A 14846-nucleotide genomic window follows, 5' to 3' on the forward strand; every position below is an offset into this window, starting at 1 on the left:
GGTTGTATTAATGGCACAACAATATTTATCCTCCCCCAAATAATTATTGTCACTATCGATAATGCTTCAATAAAAACAACATAATTGAATATCCTTTGCTTAAAAAAATAAAACATTCTTTAACAATCTGTGACTTAAGGGAGAGGGGATAGTAAAACTCAGAATAGGAAAACAGAGGGGCCAGTACTGAAGTTGGAAAGAGGATGGACGCACAGAGAGGGGTGGAGGATGGACCAATGCAGCGTTTGCAAAGGTTTAACCAAAACAAATGGCAAGTGAATGATGTATACCAAAACCTATGACCCAACAACCCAAGGAATAAGTTCAATCAGAGGTGACAGAAGCAGACCATGAAAGGAGATGGGGAAATCCGCAGGTTAACGGCTTAAGTGTGGGTAGGAGATGGAGAGAGGGGGGTAGGAGATGGAGAGAGGGGGTAGGAGATGGAGAGGGGGGGTAGGAGATGGAGAGAGGGGGTAGGAGATGGAGGGGGGGTAGGAGATGGAGAGGGGTGGGTAGGAGATGGAGAGAGGGGGTAGGAGATGGAGAGAGGGGGGTAGGAGATGGAGAGAGGGGGGTAGGAGATGGAGAGGGGTGGGTAGGAGATGGAGAGAGGGGGTAGGAGATGGAGAGAGGGGGTAGGAGATGGAGAGAGGGGGTAGGAGATGGAGAGGGGGGTAGGAGATGGAGAGGGGGGGCTTATTAGTTGTTTTGTTTTAGTTTTGAGACAGGGTCTCTCTCTCTCTAGTCCTGGCTGTCCTGGAGCTCACCATGTAGGCCAGAATGGCCTTAAACTCTCAGAGATCCGCCTAGCACTGCCTCCCAAGTGCTGGGATTAAAAGTATGCACCACTACACCCAACCTGGCACAAAGGTGTAAGATATGTTTTCAAAGAGAAGTCAAAACTTCCTTTATGGTTAATGATTAATACACCTGTGCACATACATGAAACTTCTAAAGACTAAAAACAGGATTTAAAAAATTGAACTAAAATGAAAACTACTCCTGACTTAGCGCGCTGCATTAAAAGATTTTGTTTTGGGATCTGCTTATACCAGCTTTTGGATTTAGGGACTGCTGGGGTCTTTGTCCTTCCCACATTAACACATGTTAATAACTCCGTAATAATAACTTTATTTTTATAAAGCAATCAGGAGTTGGCTTATGACATTTTTAACAAGATGAAAATCCACTGAAATTCTCTTAAGATTTTCCAGTCAGGAAACTGCGATTTTTAAGGAATAGCTTACTAGGTGAAATGTTATTCTTGTCAGCAAGGTCACAGGAGAATCACACTGGATTGTTCCTGAACTGTGCTCTCAGCACTTCTTCAGAAGGCATCCCCTCCCTACTCATGTGCATTACGCTTTAGAATTTATTGACCAGGCGCATCTACCAACCACGATGTAGCATTTCCCAGGAGGTCAGATCTGGTGTGCTTGTAATTTTGGATAAAGAACAAAACAAGTAATATCCCAACCCGGCACCTCCCTAGGATGCCGACATGGGTAAGGGGTGACGTCACCCTTTACCCTGACAAAACAATCTCAATCAGAGAACATCAGCAACCCCCCCCCCCAAACAGTGCTTGAACAGCATGTTTCTCAGGATGGATCAGCTTACACAGCTGCCCCATTCTTCATCCTCTACCATGATTCTTCTGAGGGTCACAGGGTACCTGCCAAGGGTCTGACCACCACTTCACGCTTCAATAGCAGGATGACGTATTACTTGATTTTCATACAATCACTAGAAAGGCACTTTAGAATGTCCTCTTCCTCTGAGTCACTAGTATGTTTCTTTGGAGACACCTCCAACTCTGGAAGCCATCTCTTCTGGAGGAAACCCAGGGAAGGAAATGAACTACTCCTGTACACTATTTGGCTGTTATTAGGTCAACTTGATACAAACTGGAGTCATCTGAAAGGAGGGAACCTCAATTAGAAAATGCCTCCATAAGATCCAGCTATAAGGCATTTTCTTACTTGGGGATTGATGGGAGAGGACACAGCCCATTTTAGGAGGTGCCATCCCTAGGCTGGTGGTCCTATAAGAAAGCTAGCTGAGCAAGCCATGGAGAGCAAGCCAGTACACAGCACACACACACACACACACGCTCACACACACACACACACACACACTTACACACACACACACACACACGCAGCACAGCTTGGTTTCTGGTTCACATGAAATTACCTCCCAAGGAGCCAGGAGATACTCCCAAGTGGGCAGATCAGAGGGAGTGGTGTATTCACAACAAGGCACAGGGGACTGAATAAATCTGCAGATAAGTCCTGGCCCATATAGGGTCAGAGCAGTCCTCATGCAAATGGTTATAAGAACAGCCCTAACCTTCCTTTTTTGACAACTGTCACTTAAGCCAGGGAACACTGTAAAACACATAAAGACCACAGTAAGAGAACAAAGGTCAGACAGGGCTTCCAACTCTCCATGGTGTCAGGATCTTAGAGCAGGCAGGCAGGACTGCAGCAGCTGTCTAGACAAATCTCCCTTTGATGCCACACCAGAGGGGACTGGAAGCAATGTGAGCCCTCTCGCCCCCAACACACTCCAATATTCTCCTTCCTCTCTGGAAGTTCTGGGGTAGATATTCTTAATATTCTCCACTGATTTCCAGGCACCAATGGACAGTATAAGTGCCTCCCTTAAAGACAAGGGTGATCGCTCTTGGCTGGAGCTACACAGGACTGAGGAAGCACCGGTGTGCTCTGACCTGGTGTCTGGAGGACCATGATGCTGGGAAGCATGGCTAAACTCCATAGACACATACTAGGAACAGGAATGAACCTTGGCTAGTCAATGCTACTGACACACTGGCTGTGTTACTTACTGCAGCACAACGCAGCCTATCTAAATCCAGGTTCACAGAACTTGATCAGTAACAACCACACTGATTTTATTTCTAGCTACCCTGTCAAGACTTTGTTGGGTGGGATAGGGTTCTAGACTGTAGAATCAGAATCAAATTCTGGTGAACACTCATTTCTGTTCTGAGCTGTTTCCATGAGAAGTCTGACTGAATCAAGATTTACCAAAAAAAAAAAAAAACAAAAAAAAAAACAAAAAACACTTAACAGCTGCCAGAAACATAGTATTTAGGAGCACGCAGCACACAGGGACAGTGCGGTGAGTCTCAAGAAACTTACTAGGATTCAAGCCACAAAAGGAGAGTCTTTGACCACAACATTGGATTTTGAAGTAACTAACTACAAGTAACTAACCACAAGTAACTAAGTACAAGTAACTAACTAACTACAAGTAACTAAGTACAAGTAACTAACTAACTACAAGTAACTAAGTACAAGTAACTAAGTACAAGTAACTAAGTACAAGTAACTAACTACAAGTAACTACAAGTAACTAACTACAAGTAACTACAAGTAACTAACTACAAGTAACTAACTACAAGTAACTACAAGTAACTAACTACAAGTAACTAACTACAAGTAACTACAAGTAACTAACTACAAGTAACTAACTAACTACAAGCAACTAACTACAAGTAACTAACTAACTACAAGTAACTAACTACAAGATGTCGGCAGAAGCTTTTAGAGTAAAACACGCTCCTCCTTGGGTGAGGGAAGAAACAGGGAAATCAGAGAATACTTTGGGGTGAATGAGCATAAAGCTATGCTGCATGCCAGCCTGCCCCACTACACCCTGTGACAGCATTCCCAAAACCCCCAACAGCAACCGGGACACATCGCTAACAGGAAGCAGAGCACCTATTTTAGAAAGGACAAACCTCTCTCAAGTCACCTTTAAAAGGAGGTAGAATCACAATAAATTGAGCTGTGAGCAATCATAAGAAATTAAAGAATATAGTCAAGTTTCCATAAACACAAAAGGAACAGCAAGGGATGCCACGGCCAACTGTGAGTCAACCAAGAGCGGTTGTTCGGGAAGCAATGACCTCTCAAAACCACTGTGGCAAGCAATGGGAAGCCCAAAGGGCTTCATGTTTGTTTAGGAAACTTGAATTTTAGCTTAACATCTCTGCATTTAAGCAACAAATAAAACCTGGGGTTCAGAAGTCAGTCTATTTCATTCCACCTAACCCTATAGAAGAGCCAACTCTACCAAAGTGAGAAAACCACTGAGCCTGGAAGGCGTGCCCCATGTCCTTACTCCCATGTGGTTTGCTCCCAGGGGTCCTGTGTCTGGGGGAGGGGGAGGCACAATCCAGTCCTCAGTGTGATTCTGCTAAGAGGGTGTAGGGCCTGTAAGAGGTGGGACTTGGGCCTGGTGAGATGGCTCAGTGGGTAGAGATGTTTGCTGCCTACGCCTGGCAAAAGAACCAATGGAGAGATGGAAGATGAGAATCGACTCCACCAAGCTCTCTTCCAACCTCCATATGTGTGCTGTGACATGCTCACTGTGCCCCCCTCCCCATATACATCACATACAGCACAGTAAGAAGAGTGACAACGTTTTAAAAGGTGGGGCCCACTGTGAGATAATCAGAAATCATTTGCCCACACACAGCCCTGGCACAAACCTGTGCCAACCAGAAACTATGAGTCACAGCATTTTAGAATCCTAGGAGAAGGACCTTAGTGTTGTGATGCCCCTACTACTGTCCCCACTACTGTCATACCTGTGCCAGAAAGCATGGCCAAGAACCTGTGAACTGAAGTAAGAAGCACAACACGGCACGGTCTGACTTAGTTCTACTGATGGGAATTCAGTCTGTGCCGAGACCGATCCGCAGGCAACAGTCCGCAGAGTTAGTGATGGCTCCAGCAAGGTGGGACTTTGCCTCAGATTGTTTACTGGTAAACAAACAAACTAAGTACAAATCAACATAAGTATTAGAATTGTTGCTCACAATAATTGTATGTACTGAATTCATTGAAAATAATGTTGGTTGCTGGGCAGAGCACACCTTTAACCCCAACACTTGGGAGGCAGAGGGAGGTGGGTCTCTGAGTTCGAGGCCAGCCTGGTCCTCAGAGTGAATTCCAGGACAGCCAGGGCTACACAGAAAAATCCTGGCTTGAAAAAGAAAATAATGTTGGGTTAAAATTATGCTAAGAGACAGAGAATGTCACCAAGGGCAAAGCAAAGCCTGTTTGTTTATGCAGGGTTGTGTAGCCAACGTGGTATCCAAAAATAATTAACCCGGCTAGTGTTTGTCCGGACAATGAGGCAATAGTCTGAGGTGATCTCGTGTCTCTGTGACCTGACTAAATACCCCGAGGGCAAACAGACAAAGTCCTGAACGTTCCATGTTTTGCTGGGGTTACAGGAAAGCAAGGTGATGTTTCTTGTTGAATGTCTATGGAAAAAAAAATGTGTCAGTGTGTTCCATTTAGCAACCCTTCCACCATGACACGATTGCATGTAGACTACATGTGAGGGAATGCATTTGTGCCCTGCAGTAGACTACATGTGAGGGAATGCATTTGTGCCCTGCACTTCCTGAAAGGCCCTGATGTGATGAATGGCGGGAGAGAGTGTGGCTGGATGGAAAGTCACATGAGTCAATAACACTTAACTACTGAATTTAACGACAAATGTTGGAATTTAATAATCAAAGCCAAGAGAAGGCCATGTCAATCTATACGAGAAAAATATCTTCAAAGGGATGAGCACTGCCCCCCTCCAAAAGAACTCATAGTCAGGCCTCATTTCCACTTGCTTCGACTGTACAGCCAACTGGATACCCTAGCAAATCCCCACCTCATTGTGCCAAGAGTCCTGGCCTTCCTGCCTCATCCTGTGTACATTATTCTCTAATACATACAAGGTCGCTATGAGACCTGAAACCCAATGGTGATGGCAGGGTCAGTGGAGCAGAGCAGGCAGCCAGCTGGGTTACAGTGGACGGACACTCGAGTAGAACAAAGACCACGATCGATGCTACCACTGCCATAGACTCTCTTCCCAGCACCTGGCATGACTCGGGCAAAATGCAACTGGCCAGGTCGCCTTTCCAGGAACTGGCGAATGCCGTCACTGGGGCATCCCCAACCTGGACACAACGAACCAATAGGCTCCTTGGTTCCTGCTCCTGGGTGAGGTGAGTCAATGGTAAGTGCATCAAGAACTGGCCATCCATCAGGATTCCGGACCTGTAGCCCAGGCACAGGGCCACCTGCACAACCAAGTCAGGATGTGTCCTCATGTCAGGTCTGGGGACAGGTTGCCAAGAAATGGAACTGGTCTTATTTTGAGCAACTTGGGTTGGGATTCTCGCTCCATTATACTGCTGGCCAGAGACTTTGGTCAGCAACAAGAACTACAAGAAGCTGCTGGAATCTGTGACAATGATGATTTGATGCCACGCCCAGCCCTTGTCATTCCTGCTGCTTGCTGACCAGTCTCTTCTGCTGTATAGTCGGCTCTTCAACTCTGCCCCAGGAAAAGGAGCACATCAGCAGGCTGTCCCATCCCACCAAGTGCACCCGAGCTGATTGCGACAGTCTCCCAGCTTCCCTCAAGAGTCCTGTATACAGAGGGAGCCTTTGTGCCATAGTCACTGGCTCCTCCCGACTGTCCTCTGGCCTTACCTATCTGGCATCTGGGCCCCAACTCTGAGCTGGGACCCTTCAGCCTTGGCTGCACGGCGGGAAATTCTGAGTTGAAGACGTTCCTGCTTGGCCTCACACACTGCTCACAGAGCCTGACCAGATGGCACACAGACTGCAGCTATAGCCTGCCTCGGTTGCTTACCCCAGCCTGGCCACTGTCTGACACTGGCAGGTCCCTCTGTGGCCCCTGTTTTCTCATGTGTTTCTCATTATTTTCTCATTTCTCATCCCATCCATCCTGGGCAGCGCTGCTCTGATAACAGGGGAAACTCCACCTCTCGGAAGGCAAAGGGCTGTTCTGAACACACGCTAATCAGAAGGCGAGCTGTTGCTGAGGCTTAGGCCCATCAGCTGTCCTCCCTCCTTCTTAGGCAAGGAAGTCTCTCCTGGGACAACTGGCTGCTGGAGAAGCCTCTGTAAGTTCAGCAGATGAGAGCTGAGCCTGGGCAAGCCACTCAAATGCTTAACCCCCTCAATTCTCCACACCTGGGGTGGGGGGAAATGCTGGCAACTGCACCCCAGCACCAGGAAGCCCCACCCCACCATGAACACTAGTAAGCCTCACTGTGCTCCAAAGTGGTTTTGCAGACACAGGCTCAAATAAGTTCTCCTCAGTTGGCACTTGCCTCACACTTGAATGGAAAGCTAAGTACAGACTATGCGACACCTGCCTGATGCCCACACTGTCCAGGCCTGAGACCAGTTCACACCGCTGCTACTCTCTGATGCCTCCACAATAGCAGCCCTCCCACCTCTCCTGTCAGAAATACCCAGAAAATTACTAGGTCTTGGGTGAGCAGAACGAAGCTCAACATGTTCAATTTTCCAAGGACCCTCATAGAATCCCGGTCACTCTAACTTCTATCCCTAGCCATGCATTCTGTAGCCTTCTGTCCAGCCATCCCATGGGTGGCAGACCTAGAACTCAAGCCTCCAAGAAAGACTGCTTCCATGTGCCATGTAGCCAGTGAGTGCTTCTGCTAACTTCCCCACGGGCATCCCATGTCCCAAGAGACAGAGGGCTCAACTTACCTGTGCCGCCCAGAGGTAGTCCAGCCGTAGTCTGACATCCACTTGCCTAGCGTGCAGGGCCAGCGTGCATGAGAACAGCAGGATAGCCATGATTGGCTCATAGCTGCGCCCAGAGAGGGCACCGCCCCTGGAGAGGTGGAAGAGAAACCCCATCGGTGTCGGCTTCCAGACAAGACATGGCCATCAAATCCTAGGTCTGGGCAGAGAGCCATCTCAGCGTAGTGAGGCCTACAAACAGCTTGTGGGCCTGACCCCAGACCTGACTCTCATCTCAGCCAGAAGGTAGAGGCTTTGCTAGAGTATGGACTAAAGGGAAATAGAAAAAAGCTGCCAACCTGAAAAAAGTGATAATTTGGATCACATTGGCTTGCTAATTGGTGCACATAGTTGTGTGTATGTGTGTCTGTGTGTGTCTGTGTGTCTGTGTGTGTGTCTGTGTCTATATTCATGTGTCTATGTGAAAGAGATAGAAAAAGAGAAAGCACTGTAACTACAGTGTTAATAACTGAGAAAATGATTAACAATAACTAATTAATGCAAATTATCAGAGGAGACTGATAATTAACCTCACCCTGTCTAGAGTTTTTCCAAGGAGTGCCACACTCACCCAACCTTGGTGTATCCACTGAGCTCTAGGACAAGGATGTAGGAAGTAGTCAGCCCAGACAGCAGGATCATCTTTGGCAAGGAGGACACCCGCAGGAATATGGCTAGTGGGAGGGTGCCCACCAGGCAGCAGAGCAGGGCATGGTGTGCAGACTCACAGGGCAGGGCAGGCAGCACAGTGCGCCGGCCACCAGCTGCGAGGACCACTAGGGAACTGTTAGACTGAGAGCTCCAGGCCCAGGGCAGGCAGCCCACCTGGGAAGCAAGGACAGGAAGGGTTAGGAAGACCCAGGCAAAGTATGGCAGTCCCCAGGAATGTGTCCCAGGCTCACTGGCCCCTGGTATTCTGTAGTCACCACTCTCCTGCATCTGACACCACCAGCTAGGTTTCAAATGTCTTTGCTGCTGCAGCCTGCAAAGACCCCAGCTGTCTGTAGTAAGAGCTGGGGGCAAGCAAGGTGAATCAGGTAGTGCTAGCTCCTGCCTGGTCTCCAAGGCAGACAACCCTGTGTCACAGCTCCTTCTACTCCTCCCACCCCAGCTCTGTCTCCCACCAACTCCCAGCTCAGCCTCTGCAGCTGCTGCTCCTGCCCCCGTGCGTGTCAGAAGTCAGTGATACTCACCACACAGCCTTGAGCTACTGAGTAGATTAAGACCACTATGAACACACACAAGGCGGTGCGGATCTGGATCGTCAGGCACCCTGGAAAACACTGAACAAAAACCACCTCACTTTAGGCCTAGGGGCGCAGCTCAGTGGTAGAGTTGGTGTCTAGAATGTATAAGACTTGAGGCTGTAACCCCAGTAACACACACTGGGGTCGGAGGAAGGAACGGGAAAAGAAGGGAGGAAGGGAACTTTAACAAATATCCTGTGACTGGGAAGTACTTCTGTGTTCTCAGCAAGACATCCAAATGAGGCAGGATGTGAAGAGCCCCTTGCTGGTTCCTAGAGCAGTGGGTCAAGACCCCTTTGGGGGTCAAAAGACCTTTTCACAGGGGTCACCTAAGACCATCAGAAAACACAGATATTTACATTACCATCCATAGCAGTAGCAAAATTACAGCTATGAAACAACAAAGAAAATAACTTTGTGGTTGGGGTTAGCATAGCATGAGGGGCTATATTAAAGGGTCTTAGCATTAGAAAGGTTGAGAATCACTGGGCTAGAGGCTTACTAGAGCTTCATCTTCTAAGGAAAGGTCTTGTTGTGTTTATCTCTTTCCCATGTGAAGAACTTGCCAAGAAACAAACAAAAAAATCAAAACAACACACACATAACTAAAGTGTTTGAGTTTAAAGGAGTAACATCCATCTCCCCTTCCAGGCACTGAGACTTGGTAGAGCAGCTAGGAGAAGCACTGCGTATTTTTACTATTCTGCATGCTCTGACCTCAGGAATTCCTCCTTCTCCTCCCTCCCCATCTCCCTTTCCCTTTCTCCCTCTGTTTCTCTCCCCCCTTCATATTCTGGAAGTTTATCATCACAGACAGGTTTAATATACTTCTTAAGCTGCTAGAAATGTTTTTTTTTTAATCTATTTACTTCACAGTCTGAAATATCTAACAGGTGCTTTCATGGTTGACACAGGAAGTTCTTTATGCTCGTCATCTGAAAATCAAGAGTATAGATTACAGTATACACCCATAGCACCCAGGCAAGGCTGACACCCCAAGCAGGCAGCTAATGAAGCTTTTGAAGAGCATAGAGGGCAGAGTCCTCTGATCTAGAGGCATGGCAGGAGTCCAGTAGACATAAAGCCAGGATTGCTCCCATATGTTGGCCTCCTCAAGGAAGGCCAGCAGTGGACAAACACTAAGGGGCAGAAAGACAGTGCAAAGTGAACTAGTGAGCTGGCTGGAAGCAGCCCTGAGTTCTCCCTCTGGTCTCTCACTGCCCTGTGCTCAGTATTGATTCTGTGCTTGATGAGTTGAGTAAGAGGAGAGACATCTTCAGGAACTGCAGCCAATACACCTGGCACTATGGCCACTGTGGAGGGAAGCAATGTCAATGCCACAGGAAAACATGTCCTGTCAGTTGTCCCTCATCCCACCTGTGTGACTGCCCATGCTAGATTCTCTCGTGGTTGGCCTAACTTCCTGCCGGCTGACCTGCCCGTTGTCTCTCAGCATCTACTCCACCGTCTGTCCCCACAGCCTCTGCCACAGCCTAGTCAGCCCTGAGATGAAGCACAGAACCCAACACCCAGCCTAGTGGACACCAGTCATTGTATGCTGGCTTAGTTCATTAGGCCTGATCTGCTGCATCCCTGGGGAGCTGAGTCCCAGTGCCTCTGTCCCCACAGAGTACATGTTCCTCTCTGCTTCCTGGGTGTCAGCCAGCATGACTTCAGACACCAGAGAAGTCCAACCCCTGAAGCTTTGGGAGCTGCTACTTCAAAAACACGTATTCCATGCCACTTTCGGTGGAATTGGGTGTGGGCGGCAGAGGCCAGCTGGCTTGACTGTTGAAGTCCAGGAGGTGACTGGCCTGAGTCCCCATCAAGGAGGGCAGCCATGTTTTTAATAAAGGGCATGGCTTCAAACAAGCCATCACAGTGTGATCTCACAGGACATGCACTTTACAGAGCCATGTGGTGGTCAGGCTTGAATATTAGCTTCATGGGCAAGATTCCAGGTCATGAGAATCAGGGGATTGAGGTCCCCTGATGAGATGCTAGGTGAGGATCCAAGGTCTCTGCATTCCCCAGCTATACTCTGGGCTACTGCCCCCCCCCCCATCTTCACACCTTTTGCATGTATTGTGCTGTTTGAACACCATCAGGTACACACACCGGCTCCCATCAATGCAGACAAAATAACAGGCTTTAAGAACTACCATCTCTTTGTCACACTCTCATTGAAATTCTATGGCAAAGGCAAGATTATTTGAAGCCATGAATTTCAAACTAAATGTCACTCAACCTATAGAAGTGAACAAGCTATAAATGCGGTCTTAATATAGAGTATCTTTTAAATTTTAAAAATGAAAGGCAAGATGTACCCCATAATAATGGTGGAGTTAAATGAGTGAAGCTAGGCTGAACCCTCTCAAGAAGGTTGCAGTTTTCGACAATTATACCAAAGTAAAGCTGAGGCCTGACATCACCAGGAGGGGTGGAGGCTGAGCCTATGAAAAAAAGGATGCAGGTTCAAGAGAAACAGAACTCCAAGTGGGGGGGGGGGGCTGGAGAGGCAAGGTTATGATGCCCAGCCTTTGCTCCAAAAATCCAAATTGCACTTGAGCATCAGGGTCAGGACAGACAGATAGCCTACCTGGAACATGCCCACCTTAGGTCAGGGTCATGGGTCCATAAGAAACAAACTACCCTGGTCTCTCCAACCAAGCAGCAAAGCCCATACCTCAGGATCTTTCTCATCAATATCTACCACCCACGAATGGTGCCAAGAAGGCTGCTCCCGAAACAAGGCACAATGCACAGTACGATAAACGTAACCAGCACCTGCCACAGGGACAGACGATACCTTCTACTTGCCACTGAGAATCAAGGATGGCACTGCTTTGCCATGCGACTAGACAGGAAACGCTCGGGTACTTGGTCTCAGACACAGGCTCACATACCTGGACACGTGTAGAAGACACACAAACATACCTGGACCCGCGTGATGTGCAGGTACAGGGTACAGGCCACCAAGAAGCAGATGGAAAATACCAGCAGCAGCAGGACAGCCACACTCCTGGAGACAGAGAGCACACAGGTCACTGTGAGGTAGGGGCCTGGTAGAATGTATCAGATAGGAACCTCAGAACTGGGCCTCTCTCCTTGGCCCCCACACCTAGACCCTCAGGAGGAAGCATTGCCAATATCCACTTGCCACAAGTCCCTGAGTAATTACTTCACCTGGCTCTTTCCTCCTGAAGTCACTTGAGGCTCCTGGGTGAGGTACCTAAGACCATCACCATTCATACTACCTCATCCCAGAGGTTAGCCTTGGCTGCAGGCAAGACCTTCCCTTCTAATGGAGGAAGTGCCCACCTTCACAGAGCTGTACTATTGATACCTGTCTGGGGAAGAGGTTTCTAGAAAAGCCTGACCTGTAGATAAAGCCATCTGATAGACCTGCCACGTTTACAGTTGTCTGTGCAGCCCACAGACAGGCTTCCTGTCCTTAGCAGGGGTTGAGAACTTCTATGTGCTTGCTGGAAACTTGAAGGAGACATTATCCCTCAAGGTCAGTCATACTAGGAAACAGGAGCTGGAGGAAAGGGACATTGGAGCCTTCCCAGGTCTTCCTGGCTCCAAACTTTGCAAATTTACACTGACTCAAATGACGGCAAATGCCATTTAAATCGCTACATTGCCTTCCTGTTCAGAGCCAATTTTTTTTTTTTTTTTTTTTATATTTTTATTACATAATTTCCTCAATTACATTTCCAATACTATCCCAAAAGTCCCCCATAGCGCCCCCCACTTCCCTACCCACCCATTCCCATTCTTTTGGCCCTGGCATTCCCCTATATTGGGGCATATAAAGTTTGCAAGTCCAATGGGCCTCTCTTTCCATTGATGGCCGACTAGGCCATCTTTCGATACATATGCAGCTAGAGACAAGAGCTCCAGGGTTCCGGTTAGTACATCATGTTGTTCCAACAATAGGGTTGCAGATCCCTTTAGCTCCTTGGGTACTTTCTCTAGCTTCTCCATTGGGAGCCCTGTGATACATCCAATAGCTGACTGTGAACATCCACTCCTGTGTTTGCTAGGCCCGGCATCGTCTCACAAGAGACAGCTATATTTGGGTCCTTTCAGCAAGATCTTGCTAGTGTATGCAATGGTGTCAGCGTTTAGAAGCTGATTATGGGACGGATCCCTGGATACAGCAGTCTCTAAATGGTCCATCCTTTCATCACAGCTACGAACTTTGTCTCTGTAGCTCCTTCCCTGGGTGTTTTGTTCCCAATTCTAAGAAGGTGCACAGTGTCCACACTTTGGTCTTCATTCTTCTTGAGTTTCATGCGTTTAGCAAATTGTATCTTATATCTTGGGTATCCTAAGTTTTGGGCTAATATCCACTTATCAATGAATACATATTGTGTGAGTTCTTTTGTGATTGTGTTACTTCACTCAAGATGATGCCCTCCAGGTCCATCCATTTGGCTAGGAATTTCATAAATTCATTCTTTTTAATAGCTGAGTAGTACTCCATTGTGTAAATGTACCATAATTTCTGTATCCATTCCTCTGTTGAGGGACATCTGGGTTCTTTCCAGCTTCTGGCTATTATAAATAGGGCTGCTATGAACATAGTGGAGCATGTGTCCTTTTTACCGGTTGGGACATCTTCTGGATATATGCCCAGGAGAGGTATTGCTGGATCCTCCGGTAGTACTATGTCCAATTTTCTGAGGAACCGCCAGACTGATTTCCAGAGTGGTTGTACAAGCTTGCAATCCCACCAACAATGGAGGAGTGTTCCTCTTTCTCCACATCCTCGCCAGCATCTGCTGTCACCTGAATTTTTGATCTTAGCCATTCTGACTGGTGTGAGGTGGAATCTCAGGGTTGTTTTGATTTGCATTTCCCTGATGATTAAGGATGTTGAACATTTTTTCAGGTGCTTCTCTGCCATTCGGTATTCCTCAGGTGAGAATTCTTTGTTCAGTTCTGAGCCCCATTTTTTAATGGGGTTATTTGACTTTCTGGAGTCCACCTTCTTGAGTTCTTTATATATATTGGATATTAGTCCCTTATCTGATTTAGGATAGGTGAAGATCCTTTCCCAATCTGTTGGTGGTTTTTTTGTCTTATTGATGGTGTCTTTAGCCTTGCAGAAGCTTTGTAGTTTCATGAGGTCCCACTTGTCAATTCTCGATCTTACAGCACAAGCCATTACTGTTCTATTCAGGAATTTTTCCCCTGTGCCCATATCTTCAAGGCTTTTCCCCACTTTCTCCTCTATAAGTTTCAGTGTCTCTGGTTTTATGTGAAGTTCCTTGATCCACTTAGACTTGACCTTAGTACAAGGAGATAGGAATGGATCGATTCGCATTCTTCTACATGTTAACAACCAGTTGTGCCAGCACCATTTGTTGAAAATGCTGTCTTTCTTCCACTGGATGTTTTTAGCTCCCTTGTCGAAGATCAAGTGACCATAGGTGTGTGGGTTCATTTCTGGGTCTTCAATTCTATTCCATTGGTCTATTTGTCTGTCACTATACCAGTACCATGCCGTTTTTATCACAATTGCTCTGTAGTAGAGCTTTAGGTCCGGCATGGTGATTCCACCAGAGGTTCTTTTATCCTTGAGAAGAGTTTTTGCTATCCTAGGTTTTTTGTTATTCCAGATGAATTTGCAGATTGCACTTTCTAATTCGTTGAAGAATTGATTTGGAATTTTGATGGGGATTGCATTGAATCTGTAGATTGCTTTTGGCAAGATAGCCATTTTTACAATGTTGATCCTGCCAATCCATGAGCATGGGAGATCTTTCCATCTTCTGAGATCTTCTATAATTTCTTTCTTCAGAGACTTGAAGTTTTTATTATACAGATCTTTCACTTCCTTAGTTAGAGTCACGCCAAGATATTTTATATTATTTGTGACTATTGAGAAGGGTGTTGTTTCCCTAATTTCTTTCTCAGCCTGTTTATTCTTTGTGTAGAGAAAGGCCATTGATTTGTTTGA

The 14846-nt window shown here is 46.9% G+C and overlaps 1 protein-coding gene across 1 annotated transcript in view; it reads right to left on the reverse strand.

Moving 5' to 3' along the window:
• The window catches only part of Adcy1 (adenylate cyclase 1), a 128821-nt gene that overhangs the window by 20611 nt on the left and 93364 nt on the right, over positions 1-14846 (reverse strand). The window contains exons 11-14 of the mRNA XM_021178187.3: positions 11813-11897; positions 8822-8911; positions 8200-8453; positions 7593-7719 (exon numbers count right to left, since the gene is read on the reverse strand). Coding sequence (XP_021033846.1) covers positions 7593-7719; positions 8200-8453; positions 8822-8911; positions 11813-11897 — 556 coding nt within the window. The remainder of the gene's footprint in view (positions 1-7592; positions 7720-8199; positions 8454-8821; positions 8912-11812; positions 11898-14846) is intronic.

Source organism: Mus caroli, unplaced genomic scaffold, assembly GCF_978045245.1.
Source record: "Mus caroli unplaced genomic scaffold, Mus_caroli_1 scaffold_13, whole genome shotgun sequence".
Lineage (NCBI taxonomy): Eukaryota > Metazoa > Chordata > Mammalia > Rodentia > Muridae > Mus > Mus caroli.